The 15,327-nt window shown below is 40.6% G+C and overlaps 1 protein-coding gene across 1 annotated transcript in view; it reads right to left on the reverse strand.

Moving 5' to 3' along the window:
- Xpr1 (xenotropic and polytropic retrovirus receptor 1) overlaps positions 1–15,327 on the reverse strand; it is a 157,294-nt gene that overhangs the window by 44,342 nt on the left and 97,625 nt on the right. Inside the window, exon 7 of the mRNA XM_021660536.2 lies at positions 14,068–14,149. Within this exon, the coding sequence (XP_021516211.1) occupies positions 14,068–14,149 (82 nt within the window). The remainder of the gene's footprint in view (positions 1–14,067; positions 14,150–15,327) is intronic.

Below are 15,327 nucleotides of genomic sequence, written 5' to 3' on the forward strand. Positions count from 1 at the left end.
TCAGGTCCCTATTCACACCAATACAGACAAAAAAAATTACTTCAAAATTGACAATAAGTTAAGCATGATAGCACATGACTTTAATCTCAGCACTTGGAAGGCAGAGCTAGGAGGCCAGCCTGGTCTATGTAGTGAGCTCAAGGCTAGCCAGGGTGAGACCTTGTTTTTCTTTTTAAAACCTTAATACTTGAACTAAGACTATTAAACATTTTTCTGAAAAAAACAAACAACCAAAAAAAAAGACAAACCTCACAATGTAATATTTAACTCTATATGTAAACATATGTAAATAAGTAAAAAAAAGGAAAAAAGAGCAGATAAATTGAACTAAAAATTTTGAAGAATGGGAAAAAGGCTGTAAACCATCTATGTTGTAAATAACTATTTAGAATATATAAAGAATTCTAACTTCAGAGAAAAGCAAATTAAAATGTGGGCAAAAGATTTAGATAGTTATCTAAAGAATACATAAATGACTAACAAGCCTAGGAGAAAATGCTTGAAATGATTAGTTATTAGGAAAATGCAAATTAAAACACCTCACATCCACTTGAATGGATTTAACAGAACCCTCATACATTATTGTTAGAAATGGAAAATGGCATAATCTCTATAGAAAACAATCTGGTGTCATTATTATTATTATTATTATTGAGTTAAAAATGCCTAAGCCTGCAGACCTGAATGCCATTCCTTGTCCCAGTAGGAAGGCAAGAACTCACTCACTCACCTAAGTCGCCCATTCAATTGCCCTCTGACCTCCATATATGAGCAGGCATATGTTCGGCCACCAACAGAGTAATATAAGCAAATAAATAAAGCTCTAAGTTTAGAAAGAACTAAAATATCTATTCATGGATGAATGGATAAACAAACAGTGGTATGTGAAATGAAGTACTGAATAATGCCACAGCATGAATTAATGCTGAGAACATGCTAAGTGAAGAAGCCACATACAAACACATTTGTATTTGTTTGAAATGATGATTTCAGTCACATGAACTACCCAGAATAGGAATATCCATAAAGATAGAAATTAGACAGTAGTTGCCAACAGCTGGATCAACAGAAATCTGGGACTGGACTTCCTTTTAAGATGGTAAAAGTTTTAAGTAGGTTGTACAACAGTACTGATTGATCACTGTAAAATAGTTAATTTTGAGGCCAGGGAAATGGCTTAGAGTAAGCAAGCATAAGGAAATGACTTTCAATTCCCAGCACCTATATAAAAACCAGGCATAGCCTTGAACTCATTGGTATAGGAGATAACTTTCTAACCAGAACATCAGCAGCTCAGGCACTAAGATCAACAATTAATAAACGGGTCCTCATAAAACTGAAAAGCTTCTGCAAGGCAAAGGTCACTGTCAATAGCACAAAATGTCAGCCTACAGAATGGGGAAAGATCTTTACCAACCCTATATCTAACAGAGGACTAATATCCAAAATATATAAAGAAATCAGACACCAACAAACCAAATAACCTACTTCAAAAATGGAGTACAAAGCTAAACAGAGAATTTTCGGCTAAACAGAGAATTTTCAAGAGAGGAATCTCTAATGACTGAGAAGCACTTAAATGTTTTAAGTCATCAGGGAAATGCAAATCAAAATCTGAGATCCCATCTTACACCTGTCAGAATAGCTAAGAGCAAAAACTCAAGTTGATGGCTCATGTTAGTGAGGATGTGGAGAAAGCAGGAATCTTCCTCCGTTGCTGGTGGGAGTGCAAACTTGTACAACTACTATGAAAATCAATCTGGAGGTGTCTCAGGACTTTGGGAATAGATCTAGCTTAAGACCCAGCTATATTAATCCTGGGCATATACCCAAAAGATACTCCACCGTACCACAAGGATACTAGCTCAACTATGTTCATAGCAGCTTTATTCATTATATCCAGAAACTGTAAACAACCTAGACGTCCCTCTACCAAAGAATGGATAAGGAAAATGTGGTACATTTACACAATGGAATACTACTATGCTATTAAAAACAAAGACATCATACAATTTGCAGGCAAATGGATGGAACTAGAAAAGATCTTATTGAGTGAGGTAACCCAGACCCAGAAAGACATACACAGTATGTACTCATTTATAAGTGGATATTACCCAGAAATTACAGGATAATCACGCTACAATCCACAGACCCAAAGAAGCTAAGGAGGGCCCAAGGGAGGATACTTGAATCTTACTCAGAAGAGGAAATAAAACAAACATCTGAAGTAAATGGAGGGAGGGAACTGGGTAGGAGAGTGGGTGAGAAGAGTAACAGGAGTGGAGATCAGGTGTCAGGGGGAACGTGGTTTGGGGGATATTGGGAGGACTGGGAGAGAGAACAGAAATTGGTGGGGAGGGCATCTCTAGGACAGGGGAGGTCCCTGGATGTCTATGGGGGTGACCCTAGCTGAGACTCCTAGCAGCGGGGTTAAGGAGCCTGAAATCAACACCTCCAGATAGGATTCCAGTGCCACCTATAAAACCTTTGACCCAAAATTTGTCTAGCTTACAAGTGGAGCAGAGATTGAAGGAATGGTAAACCAATGGCTGGCCCACTTGGGACCCAGCCATGGGAGAAAGCAACCCCCTGGCACTATTAATGACTCTCTGCTGTGCTTGAAGACAGGAGCCGAGCATAGCCATGTTCTGAGAGGCTTCATCCAGCAGCTGATGGAAACAGATGCAGAGACCCACAATCAAACAATAGGCTGATGTCGAGTAGTCTTGTGGAAGAGTGGGAGGAAGGTTAAAGGAAGTTGGAGGGGTCAAGGACACCATAAGAAGACCTCCAGAGTAAACTAACTTGGGCCTATGGGGGCTCACAGAGACTGAGCCACCAACTAAAGAGCATGCACAGGCTGGATCTAGACTCCCTACACATATGTAGCAGATGTGCAGCCTGGGTCTTGACAACGGGAGTAGGGGCTGTCTTACTCTGATGCCTGCCACTGGATCCCTTTCCCCTAGCTGGGCTGCCTTGTCAGGCCTCAGTGGGAGAGGATGCGCTTAGTCCTGTGGAGACTTGAGGTGTCAGGGTGGGTTGGTACCCCTTTAGTGGGGGGGAGGGGACTTCTCTGAGAGGGTTGAGGGGAAGTGGAAGGGGAGACATGAGAGTGGGACTGAGAGGAGGGAGGGCTTGAGATCAAGCTGTAAAGTGATTAAATAAATAAACAAAGGGGGAAAAGGTAAAACAAAACAAAAGACAAAAGCTAGGCATGGTCATGTATGTTTATAACATTAGCTGCAGCGTGGAGCCAGATGGGTCTGGAAAATGCACCAAGCAGCAGCCTCAAGTTCAGTGATCAACCTGGCCCAAGGGAATAAAGGAGAGCAACGAAGCAACCTGTCATCCTCTTCTGGCCCTTCTACAGGCACACATGCTGACTATACCTGTACACATTCACATAACACACACACACTCAAAGAGTGTTACTCTTACGTGTACTTCATTTCATTAAAAAGAAGAACTTCAGAGGGAGAAAGTAATAAAATATTGAAATTGATGTTGCTATTCCTTTCTTAAGTTGAATTGTTTAAATTTATGACCCTGGCAGGAATAGTTCTACATATGAAGATTATCACGAACAGGAAAATACAAAGCATAGTCATATATATGAATATATATATTCAGACCATGTTCTACTTAATTACATCATAGAAAATGCTTCTAATTATTACAGCTCTGCAGGTTAGTTTTTATTGTCAAGTTGACGTAACCTAGAGTCACCTGGGAAGTGGTACTCCCAAGTGAGGAATTAATCAGATTGTACTTGCTTGTGACCATGTCTGTGGGAGACTGTCTTGACTAATGGATGACTAAAGGGAGTGGGTCCAGGCCACTGTGGGCAGACCATTCCTAGGCAGCTGAGTCTGGGCTGTAAATGAAAGCCCATCCAGCGAAAGAGCCAGTGAACAGTGTTCATCTATGGTTTCTGCTCCAGGTTCCTGATTTTTGGTTCCTACCTTGAGCTACAGCCCTGACTACCCTCAATGACAAACTGTACCTTGAAAGTGTAAGCGAATGTCCTTATTGAATGGTGGGGCATCTTTTGGGTATATGCCTAGGGGTGGTATAGCTGGATCTTGAGGAAGCACTATTCCTAATTGTCTGAGAAAGTGCCAGATTGATTTCCAAAGTGGTTGTACAAGGTTACATTCCCACCAGCAGTGGAGGAGGGTTCCCCTTTCTCCATATCCTCTCCAGCATACATCCCTTGAGTTTTTGATCTTAGCCATTCTGATGGGTGGGTTGCTTTTACTTGCATTTCCCAAATGCAAATGACTAAGGACATTAAGCATTTCTTCAAGTGTTTCTCTGCCATTCGATATTCCTCTGTTGAGAATTCTCTGTTTAGCTCTGTACTCCATTTTTTAATCTGATTATTTGATTTGTCGGTGTTTAACTTCTTGAGTTCTTTATATATTAAAGATATTAGCTCTCTATTAGATACAGGGTTGGTGAAGATCTTTTCCCAGTCTGTAGGCTGTCGTTTTGTTCTAATGAGTGCCCTTTGCTTTAGAGAAGTTTTTTAGTTTTATGAGGTCCCATTTATTAATTGTTCAACTATGTTCATGATAGCTTTATTTGTAATAGCCAGAACCTGGAAAGAACCTAGCTATCCCTCAATGGAGGAATGGACACAGAAAGTGTGGTACATTTACACAACGGAATACTACTCGGCAAGGAAATCATGAAACAAGGAAATCATGAAATTTGTAGGCAAATGGTGGGGACTAGAAAAGATCATCCTCAGTGAGGTAACCCAGAAGCAGAAAGAAATACATGGAATATACTCACTTATAAATGGATAGTAGACATATAGTATAGGATAAACATATTAAAATTTATAGTCCTATAGAAGTTAAACAACAAGGAGGACCCTAGGAAAGAGGCTGAAACCTCATTTAGAAGGGCAAAAAGGATAGACATTGGAAGTAGGAAAAGATAAGGAACAGAACAGAGCCTTCCACAGAGGACCTTTGAAAGACTCTACCCAGCAAAGGAGATACTGAGACTCATAGCCAAACTCTGGGCAGAGTGCCAGAATCCTTACGGAAGAAGAGGGAGATAGAAAGACCTGGAGCGGTCAGGAACTTCACAAGGAGAACAACAGAGCCAAAAATACCTGGGCCCTGGAAACCCTGCAGAGACCAGTACTCCAATAAGGACCATGCATGGAGAAGACCTAAACCCCCTGTTTAAAGGAAGCCCATTGTCTCCTCAGTCTCCAAGTGGGTTCCATAGTAAGGGGTGCAGGGGCTGTCTCTGACATGAACTCAGTGGCCAGCTCTTTGATCACCACACCTTGCCAGGCCACAGAGGAAGATGATGCAGCCAGTCCTGATGAGACCTGATAAGCTAGGGTCAGATAGAAGAGGAGGAGGTCCTCTCCGATCAGGGGACTAGGAAAAGAGCATGGAGGGAAGAGGCAGGGTGGGTGGGACTGGGAGACTGGGAGGAAATGAGGGAGGGGGCTGCACCAGGGATACAAAATGAATAAATTGTAATAATAAATATATAAATAAAATAAAATTTAAAAAATATAGAAAAAAGAAAGTATAAGCCAAATAAACCCTTTTATTCCCAGCTTGCTTTCGGTTTGGTCAGAGTGTTTTATCACAGCAACAGAGATGCAAATTAGAACAATGATATTGAATAAAAAAAAAATCCTTGAACTCCACACTTTATTAGAAATGTTTTAAAAAATCATCATCATCAGAAGGAGCAGCTACAACAGCAACAACAAACACTGAGGACATTCTGTAAGTTTAAGTGAAAAAATAGCATTCTGAATGAAAACACAAGACTACATTTTAAAAAAGATTTATTTATTTATTTTACATATATGAGTGCTCTATCTGCATGTACACCCGCATGTCAGAAGAGGGCATCAGATCCCATTTTAGATGGTTGTGAGCCACCATGTGGTTGCTGGAAATTGAACTCAGGATCTCTGGAAGAACAGACAGTGCTCTTAGCTGCTGAGCCATCTCTCTAGCCCCAAGACTACATTTGTTAATGAACTGATTTAGTTTCAAAATGTTTCAAAGACACACAGCAGTCTTAACGGTTAATAGTCAAGCTATTCATTAAGGAATACAAACTTTGAATTAAACAACCTCTAAAAGATAAGTGCACCTGCTTACAATATGCCAACTTTTTTTCTGGCACAATCTCTTTAGTACATTTTGTTGGTAGGTAGAGGATTAAAATACAGCATTTTTTTTTTCTTAGACAAGGTCACCATAAAAAATGTCAAGGGATTAAGAAATAAGATGAATTAGTGTAATTTCTATTTAAAAAATAAGCATGTAACCCTGTGAATACTAGGTCCGTAGAACAAAAGCTACACACTGTTCCACTCTAAACTCTCACACAGATTTATAAACTCTTTGTGAATGGACAGCTAACTCTCAGCAGGCAGCTGTCTTGGGCTAGGCGATGTTTGTATGATGGCTCATGTGCATACTTTCATTAATTTCCCAGTAAAAAACAAAACCATACATTGGGTTTCTACTGGAGACACATGAAGAAACAGAGTTAAATCAAGTCCCCTGTCTAAGGACAAAGGGGTTTAATCTCAGTAATCCAGCTCCTGACCCTGCAGCACCTAACAGTGCAAGGTAAATTACATACAAACTACGATGTGTCTGTTAAAACAAAACAAAAACCAATAACCCAAACAGAAGCCTAGTCTAAACTTTATAAAATTACAGTCCTCACAGTATTTAATCAAGGTGCCAAATATGTTTTCTTTAGTTGTCCTTAGTCCTGACTCACTGTTGAAATTTATCATACAAAACAGTGCCTCTGTGACACCCCAGACTCCTGGCTTTACATCCTCTGTCCAGCTGTAGTAAGCACTCTTTTTTTAAAAAAAACTAATTTTGATCTTTTTAAATTAAATCACATAATGTGCACTTTTGCTGTTTAACTTCTTTTGTTTGTTTTAAAATGGCTAATTTCATGTGGTCTAAACCTCACTTTCATTTGCTTTTGAGATTCATCTGTGTTCCTGCACGTGGCTACATTTCATTCTTTTCACTACCTCACACTATTCCATCGGGCAAAAACAGCTGTTACATTGTTGGACATTTGGGCTCCAATTTTGGGACATTAAAATAGTACTAATTACTAATAGTTCTCCAAAGGGCTATGCCTATCTTTCATTTTCAGCACCACCCCATGATGTGCAACACATTAGTAGCTATGTGAGCAGTTTCTAAGAAGTTGCCATTATTAGCAACATGGCAATAAATAATTTCTTTGTATTGTAGGCTCCTAGGTTGTAAGGTAAATTTATAAAAAATAAGTTAATCAAAATAATTATAAAAATTTTATATATATTACCACATTATTCTCAAAAGAGATTTCAACAACTAATGGTCTTACCGTTAATTTAAAAGTGCTTATTTTATGCCCTTATATCTTCTGTACATGGTAAACTAGTAAGCAACATGGCATACTGTGATTATTTCAAATTGAGCAAAGGTTACTAGAAGAAAAATTGAAAAAAAAAAACATACAGGAAAAATTTCATTTTTATTGAAACTAAAACTCTGGGATATTAGATTTTTCTAGCAAATTACTGAACAGTGGGCCATGTCCCCTTGAGAAACTCTAGCAATTATGCACGTAATTTTTATGTGAATGCTCAAAGAAAAGAATCGTGCTTGTACATGCATTACTACTGCTGTGTTTCCCTCTGACTCTCAACACTGCTATTTCTCAGTACCCAAGGGGAGATAAATAAGGAGAGACAGCTGGCTTTATCTGTTTACCCTCCCCCTCACCAATACATGCGGAAACCAAACAAAGAAGGACTCTGAGGTTGGAACTTAATACACAATACTAAATGCATAAAGTGCATACATAAAAAAGAAAAACTATCACAATAAGAAACTCTACATTTACCTCAGCTTGACCTAGATCAAAAAATGAAACACACAGATAAAACTTTTCCATTTAATTCACATGGAAGAGATTTGCTTCTTTCTCCCTTGTCTTACTTAAGCGAGTGAGGAAACACCACCACATACATCTTGGCAATTAGACAAGTAAATCTGCTCATAAATGAGGGACAATGGCTTCCTAACGGAAGAGCCACATGCGCAGTGAATACTTGATGGGCTTCATCAGATGAGCGGTGCTCTCAGAGCTGGCCTATCACCGTTCTATCAACTGTCCCCTCATCAGCTCAAATGTTTTCCTCTCTAGAAACTCACTCCTTCCTCCTACACCTGACCCTCATCCTAGACCAACTAAACCAATCTCTTGTCCCTTCTTTGGGAATGTTGTTAATTTTATCAACCTAAATGTAACTTCTTTGAGGGCGTCTTCCCCAGTAGCTTAATTAAAAAATATTCAGTTGTTTCACTGAACTGCTTAGAACATTTAACTCCTTCTTTGATACAGAGTTCCATGTAGCCCAAGGTAGCCTTGAACTATTAGTTAAGATAACACTGACCTACTGATTCTCCCATTTCTATCTCCAAATACTGATTACAAGCATGACACACACCTCTCTTAATTTCTGCCGGTTTTGCAGTACTGGGAACTGAACCTACAAGTCCATTTATGATAGGCAAGCATTCTTCTACTGAGCTACAGAACTCAATCTCCTCACCCCCCTGCCCCAAACACACTTTTTTCTGTCTTCAGACTCAAGGGAATCAAGGGAAACCATGAGATACAAAAAAGTGATTTGTGGATAGACTGGGGAGATGGCTCAGTGAATAAAATGCTTGTGGTACAATTGTGAGGATCTGCATTTGAGTTCTAGGAACCCATATAAAAAGCAAGATTTTCTAACATTAATCTGTAATCCCTAAGCAGCAGGATGGCAGGTGGAGACAGGAGAATCTTGGAAGCTTGTAGGCCTAGCTGAGGTAAACAATAAAGAAACCCTGCTCAACATAATATGAAATGATGCCGCATGTTGTCCTCTGATCTTCACATGTACAGTGGTATGTGATTGTTGTGCCCGCATTCCCATCCATGAAACACAAACACACATATACCAGATTTTATTTGTGAATGAGCAAATAAAAATAAAGCCTCAAGTAATCCTATAAATTTAATGCACTGAATTCACTTAATAGATGAGGAAACTGTTTTAGAAAAACTACTGGTTGTTCACAAGACCACAACAACTAACAACCAATGGTGGAGCTGAAACTCAGGCAGTTTCTGTTCTTTCCATGACAACTAGCTTGATAGTGTAGGTTGAGGTTTGTACTGTAGAATTTCCATACATTTTATACAAGTAGACAATAATTATAGGTTACAAAATGAATATGTCTCATCAATATTAAATCATAAGCTATGGGTACGTAGTACTTTTTAGCAACTAGTGGGAAAGAGAATTCTCAATGTGTTGGTTGTGACCCTGGCCTTTAATGGCTGAGCCATCTCCCTAGCCCGAGAACTCTAATACATTGAAAACATCTGTCAATAGGAAAGTTCATGTAAAAGCCCTTGCAACTTGGGTTATAACTTTATAATGTAAACCACTGAGGAGAATGCTTGCAAGGAATAATAAAGTTCTATACATCACTTAATTTCAACAGTTTTTTTTTTCTTCTATCCATTCAGACTTGCCCAATATTTTAAAAACTCCTATTATGTTCCATGTAGTGTTCTAGAACTAGAGACAAAAGCCCAGGTATCAAGTTGTTTGGTATCGAGTGGAAAGGCAGAGACATAAGTATGTGATGCACTGTCATGTCTCAAGCATTCTGAAGAAAACTAATATAGGCTGTAGGGACAAAAAAATACAGAATAGACTACTTTAGTATAAGGTGATCACAGAAGGCCTCACTGACAAGACAGCATTTGAGTACAGATCTAACTGAAGGGAAAGAATAAGACAAACAGACAGCTGGGAAAGAGCCCCTTAGGCAATAGATGTGTCCAAAGAATAGTAAATGAAACTGAGTACAGGGGAGAAAGGCAGGATAGGAAGTAAGAAACGAAGGGTGCGATAGCCTCAAAGGTCTTGATACTATGGTAAGGATTTTGAACTGTAAAAGAAATCATAAATAGATTTTAAATAGGGACAAAGGAACTGATGGAAGGGGGACTAAGGAGAGGAGAAAGGGAGAAAGAAATCACCCTCCTGCAAACTTGTGGTTAGAAGAGGGCAACAGTGGATGTACACAAAGACAAGTTCAGAAGGCTGTTGTATATTAAATAAGAAATTGGCTACATGGCACAAGCCAGGAGCAAGCTCAAGATAAGACGACTCCTGTCTGTGGCCACAAGCAAGCCCCACCCAGAAGACCAGTCTCACCTGGAGCTTGCCCTTGTCCACAGACAGGAGTAGACAATGAGCTAGCCTGAGACAACCACCAGTCTGGCCCTGTGCAGGCCCTGAGCAGTAGCCTGAGACAATCAGAAGTATGGGGCCACAGCAGGACAAGGAGCTAGCCTGGGACTGCCATGCCCAAGATGGCCTGCCTGGCGTTGCACCGTGCGAATGGGCCACAGCAGCCTGAGGCCACTGCTGAGGGCCCAGACACCCAGAGACCCTGGGCGCCACTACCAAGAGGGGCAAGTAAGTGATGGACAGATGAAAGAGAGAGAGGCAGAAGAATGCATGACAATGAAGAGAGGAGTAACTGCAGACTGAAGGATAGTGAGGGTGGTCTGGGGAGCTGGTCATACTACTTAAAACCATGGTAAGATCCTGGCCTGTGTTACCACCAAGGGCAATGTCTAGGTCCATAGCCCTGCAGCAGCAGGGCTCTGTTACCACCAGGGGCCACGAACTAGCCCCGCCACTCCTCTCCTGTGTGGTGGCATGGATGAGGGACAGATGTCCTTCCTATCCCCTTGCCCCTCACCACTTGTGGTAAGCAGGAGACCTGGTGTTGGGGGTTGGTCTGGTGCTGCTGTGTATTCAAATGCTAAATACTGGCTCCCAAGATCTGGTTGCAGTCCAGACAAGTACATTCTCATGTACACCAAACAATGTTTCATAAACTTTGCTCGCAATTATCTCTGATTGGTTAATAAAGTTGCTGACAGCCTATACTGGGCAAGATATAGGTAGGCAGAGCTTTAGTTCCCAGACTGGGGATCTCAGGAATACTGAGGCCAGAAGAAGCAAGAAAGAAAAGGAAGAAATAAGATGGAGAGAGGATGTAGAATGATGGAGCAGACCAGCCCAGACAGAAACCATATTGGCAAGTAACTTGGGGAATATAGCTGGAAGAGAGCCAGACTAGCTTAGACAATTAGTTTAATTTAGACCAGACCAGTTATTGTCTAAAGCTGTTTAAATAAACCAATAGGTCTCTATCTCGATTACTGGGGTGCTGGCCAGGTCATAGAAAAGCCCTCTAAAGTTTAATAAATATTCTACAACAACCTGGCCCTCGGGTCATGAGAGCAGGTGAGCTGTCCCTTATTGGCAGCACAGTAGAGTTGACCCTGGTGGCAGGTCATGGGTGAGTCGGCCCTGGGTGTGAGAGAGGGAGAGCTGGCTCTGCCAATTGCTGGCTGTGGCATTAAATGAGCTAGCAGGGGCACAGCTGGAGCACTCGCCGCAGTGGTGTGGTTGTGGGAGAGCTGGCAGGCAGACTAGCTCAGATACCTCTTAGGCCCAGACCCAGGGCTTTGGGTTGGCCGACCCAACATCTAACCCATCGATGAACCGCTGGAGTGCTGCAGCACACGCAGGTGCCAGTCCTACAGATCCGGAGGACCTCCATGACACAGTGCGACAGCAAGATATCTGCAGAGTCCCAGTGAGGGTCCGACAGTAATAGTGTAGCAGAAACCAGAGGCACCGAACCAGAACAATGACTCACTGCAATGAACATTTGCAAGTGAAGCTGTGTGGACAGAAGGGCGCACTGTGGGACACGCCGCGACACACTGCAGCTTCCACAGTGAGATTTTATTTTCCCTTTGTGGTGGAGGTTGCAAGGGTGGAGGGCAGAAGCAAAGGGATGGAGAGCCGAGTGGGATTGGGGGGTGTGATGTGAAATTTACAAAGAACTGGTAAAAATATTTTTAAAAGGTTATAAGGTTAACATATAGAGCAAATAAAACACAAAGGAGATACCATGCTAAATTTGTATTTCATATAAACATTAAATACATATTTTAAGGTATATCCACCCCCCAAAAGAAATGACACTTGAAAAAAAGACGGTACTAATGGATGTAGTGAAATGTGATCAAATTCAAACATAGTATGAAGACAGAGCATTAGGATTTCTTGTATGTATTAGTGATAAAATATGAGGGATGTTGTTTGGAATCTAAGTGTTGGCCAAAGCTCATATATTTTGGTCATGTGTCATGGGGTGTTGGTCCCCAGTTTCCAGTGTTACTGGGAGGGAAAAACTTTTAAGAGGTCAGGCCTAGTGAGCAACTTTGCTCTCCAACACATTCACCGCCATGATTTCCTGCCTTGCCACAGGCCTGAAGTGACAGGATCAAGTGATCAAGGACTAAAATCCTTACAACCATGAGTCAAAATAAATCTTTCATCTTTTTAAATTGATGATTTCAGCTAACATAGGGATTGGGCTCTATTTAGGGAACTTAACAAAAAAACAAAAACAAAAACAAAAAACCAAGGGTCTATTTAAATGTGAAATGTCTATTAAATACCAAACAAGAAATAAGATATTTTTTAGAGGACAGAGGATATATACTTGTGAGTCATTAGCATATAGATAATATTTATAGCCATAGGCTTGAATAATTTGCCTAGATAGACAATGAACATAAAAAGTAGAGATAAGAGGATTGAATATATTGGGACTATCCAACATTTCAATGCTGCAAAGAACAGCATGACTTGGGAAAGAAACTATAAAAGAAATACTGAAGAAATAAGCAAAATAGGTGTGGCATTTGAAGGTTTCCATGGAGATAACATGAGATGCTACTGAAGGGCTCCTCAAATTCTTAGGCAGGCTTGGTAAGGCTATCTGTCCCTTAACACTGTATTATTTCTTAATGTTGGGACTACAGTTGATCCTATAGAAATCCTTCCTTACTTTAAACTTCTTTGGGTGTGGGTTTGTTTTGTTTCTTTGAGATAGGATTTCATTTATCCCTGGCTGGCCTCACACACACACACACACACACACACTATGAAGCTGAGGAAAATCTTGAACTCCCGACCTTTGTGCCTCCCCTTCCCAAATGCTGCGATTATAGGTGTGTGCTACTACATCTGATCTTATGCAGTGCTGGAGACTGAACACAGGACTTCATGTATACTAAGCAAGAACTCAAGAACTACCTGCTCAGCTACATCTCCAGCCCTACTTTTAGCTTTCTGAATTGGAAACTACATAGCCAAGCCTCTAAAAAGACTGCATGCAGAGCAGCTATAAGCATATTCTGGGGAAATGTGAGGAGGTCTTTATAATACAAAGAGTAAATAAGGTTTAGTGCAGGAACTGTCTAACATTTATCTTCATCTATGATCAAGGAAACAAATTCTTAAATTACACTTTTTACGTAGTGTGTGCTGTGTGTATGTGTGCATGTGCACGTGTGCCATGACGTGTAGGATGTCAGGGGACAATTTGTGGGAGTCAGTTTTTTCTTCCACCATGTGGATCTTAGGTCACAACTCATGCAGTCAGATTTGGCAGCAAGCAGCAAGCAACCCACTAAGCCATCTTGCTGGCCCACGATTAACTTCTTGATAACCGAACTCTAAAAATCCTGAAGTTAAAGACTAGAAAATGATAGTAAATAAAAGTCAGTGTTCTAAAAAATTATATCCCAATATAATAAACAAATGTCTAAAACCTACAAAACTTCTTTTAGAGCAGAGCACGATGGCACACGTCTGTAATCTTAGCACTTGGGAAGCAGAGGCAGGCAGATCTCTTGAGTTCAAGGCCAGCCTGGTCTACAAAGCAGGTCCAGGACAGCCAAGTCTACACAGAGAAACCCCATCTCGAAAAAACAAACAAAATAATCCAAAGTTTTTTTTTTTAGTAGTTTTGGTAGATTGCTTGATTCTTTACAGGGAGCCAGAATATGACATAAACACAACAAGAACAAATGAGTTAAAAAGTTAAGAGTTACCTGCAAGCACAAGAGTTATATTCAGCACAAGGAATATTCCACAGAATAGGCCAACTCTAAAAGTAGTCCATGCTGGTGCAGGCTGTAGAAAGAAAACAGAACCCTGAGTAAAAGATAAGATATCAAACACATGCAGTGCAGGCTACGGTATAGTGACTTAGTAGTGTGAACCTCAATGTTGTACAGGGAAAATATATTTTACTCTCCTAACTTTTATAACTCTGAAGCAGAGCCTCATTTACACTCCATCATCCTATTACAAGAACAGGAACGTTATTGAGCCCTTTTACAGAAATCTGAATCATGGAGTTGGAGAGATGCTCATCCGTAAAGTGCTTGCTGTGTTGGGATGAGGACCTGAGTTGGATACCCAGCACCCACATAAGGAGCAAGGCAGACCCCACACAAAGGCTGGGCATGGTCATGTTTGCAATCCTAGTTCAGGTGGGCAGAGGCAGACACATTCCTGGAGCTTACTGGACAGTGAGCCTAGACAAACAGCTGAGCTCCTGGTTCAGAGAGAGACTCTGTCTCGAAAAAGGAGGTGGAAAGCAACAAAGGAACACATCTGATGTCCCCTCTGGTCACCAGATACACATTCACATCAACACAGAGGTGAGGGATGGAGCAGGAGAGTCAGGAGATAAGATGGTATTTTAGGCCTCAGACTGATATGAGTGATCCTTTGAGTGATTCAGGATGCAACTAAATCTATCTCTACATTTTGTCAGTCAGAGTTACTCAATGTTTACTATTTGGTACTATGAATAATGAAAGTAAATGGTAAAGACAAAGACCCTTTCTGACACTACTTATGCTTTTATACTGAGAAAACTTAAATAAAAATATTTAAAGGTTTATTTATTCTTTTATTTACATGTACATGTGTCTGTGTGAGTTTATGTGCACCATGTGTGTGCAAGCAGCCACAGAGGCCATACAGCCTCAGATCCATCTAAAATTGGAGTTAAGGTGGTTTTGTTCCTTCTGTAGGCTGGGAGCCAAACTAGGTCCTCTGAAAGCACAGTAAGTACCTCTAACCACTGAGTCATCTCTCCAACCCCTTAAATGAAAACATAAGGACTCCTAGCATCCTTAAGAGACGGGCAATAAAATCTCCAGCACAATGGGCTAAATTATATTCCTCTTCAGTATAATTTGATTTTATATCTATAACTGACCTTAAATTTTCTTTTTTCTAAAGCAAATAGAAAATTCCTTAGATTTTAAATATAAAGGAATGAAGTGTTGTTAAGAATG

Source organism: Meriones unguiculatus, chromosome 11 (assembly GCF_030254825.1).
Source record: "Meriones unguiculatus strain TT.TT164.6M chromosome 11, Bangor_MerUng_6.1, whole genome shotgun sequence".
Taxonomy (NCBI): domain Eukaryota; kingdom Metazoa; phylum Chordata; class Mammalia; order Rodentia; family Muridae; genus Meriones; species Meriones unguiculatus.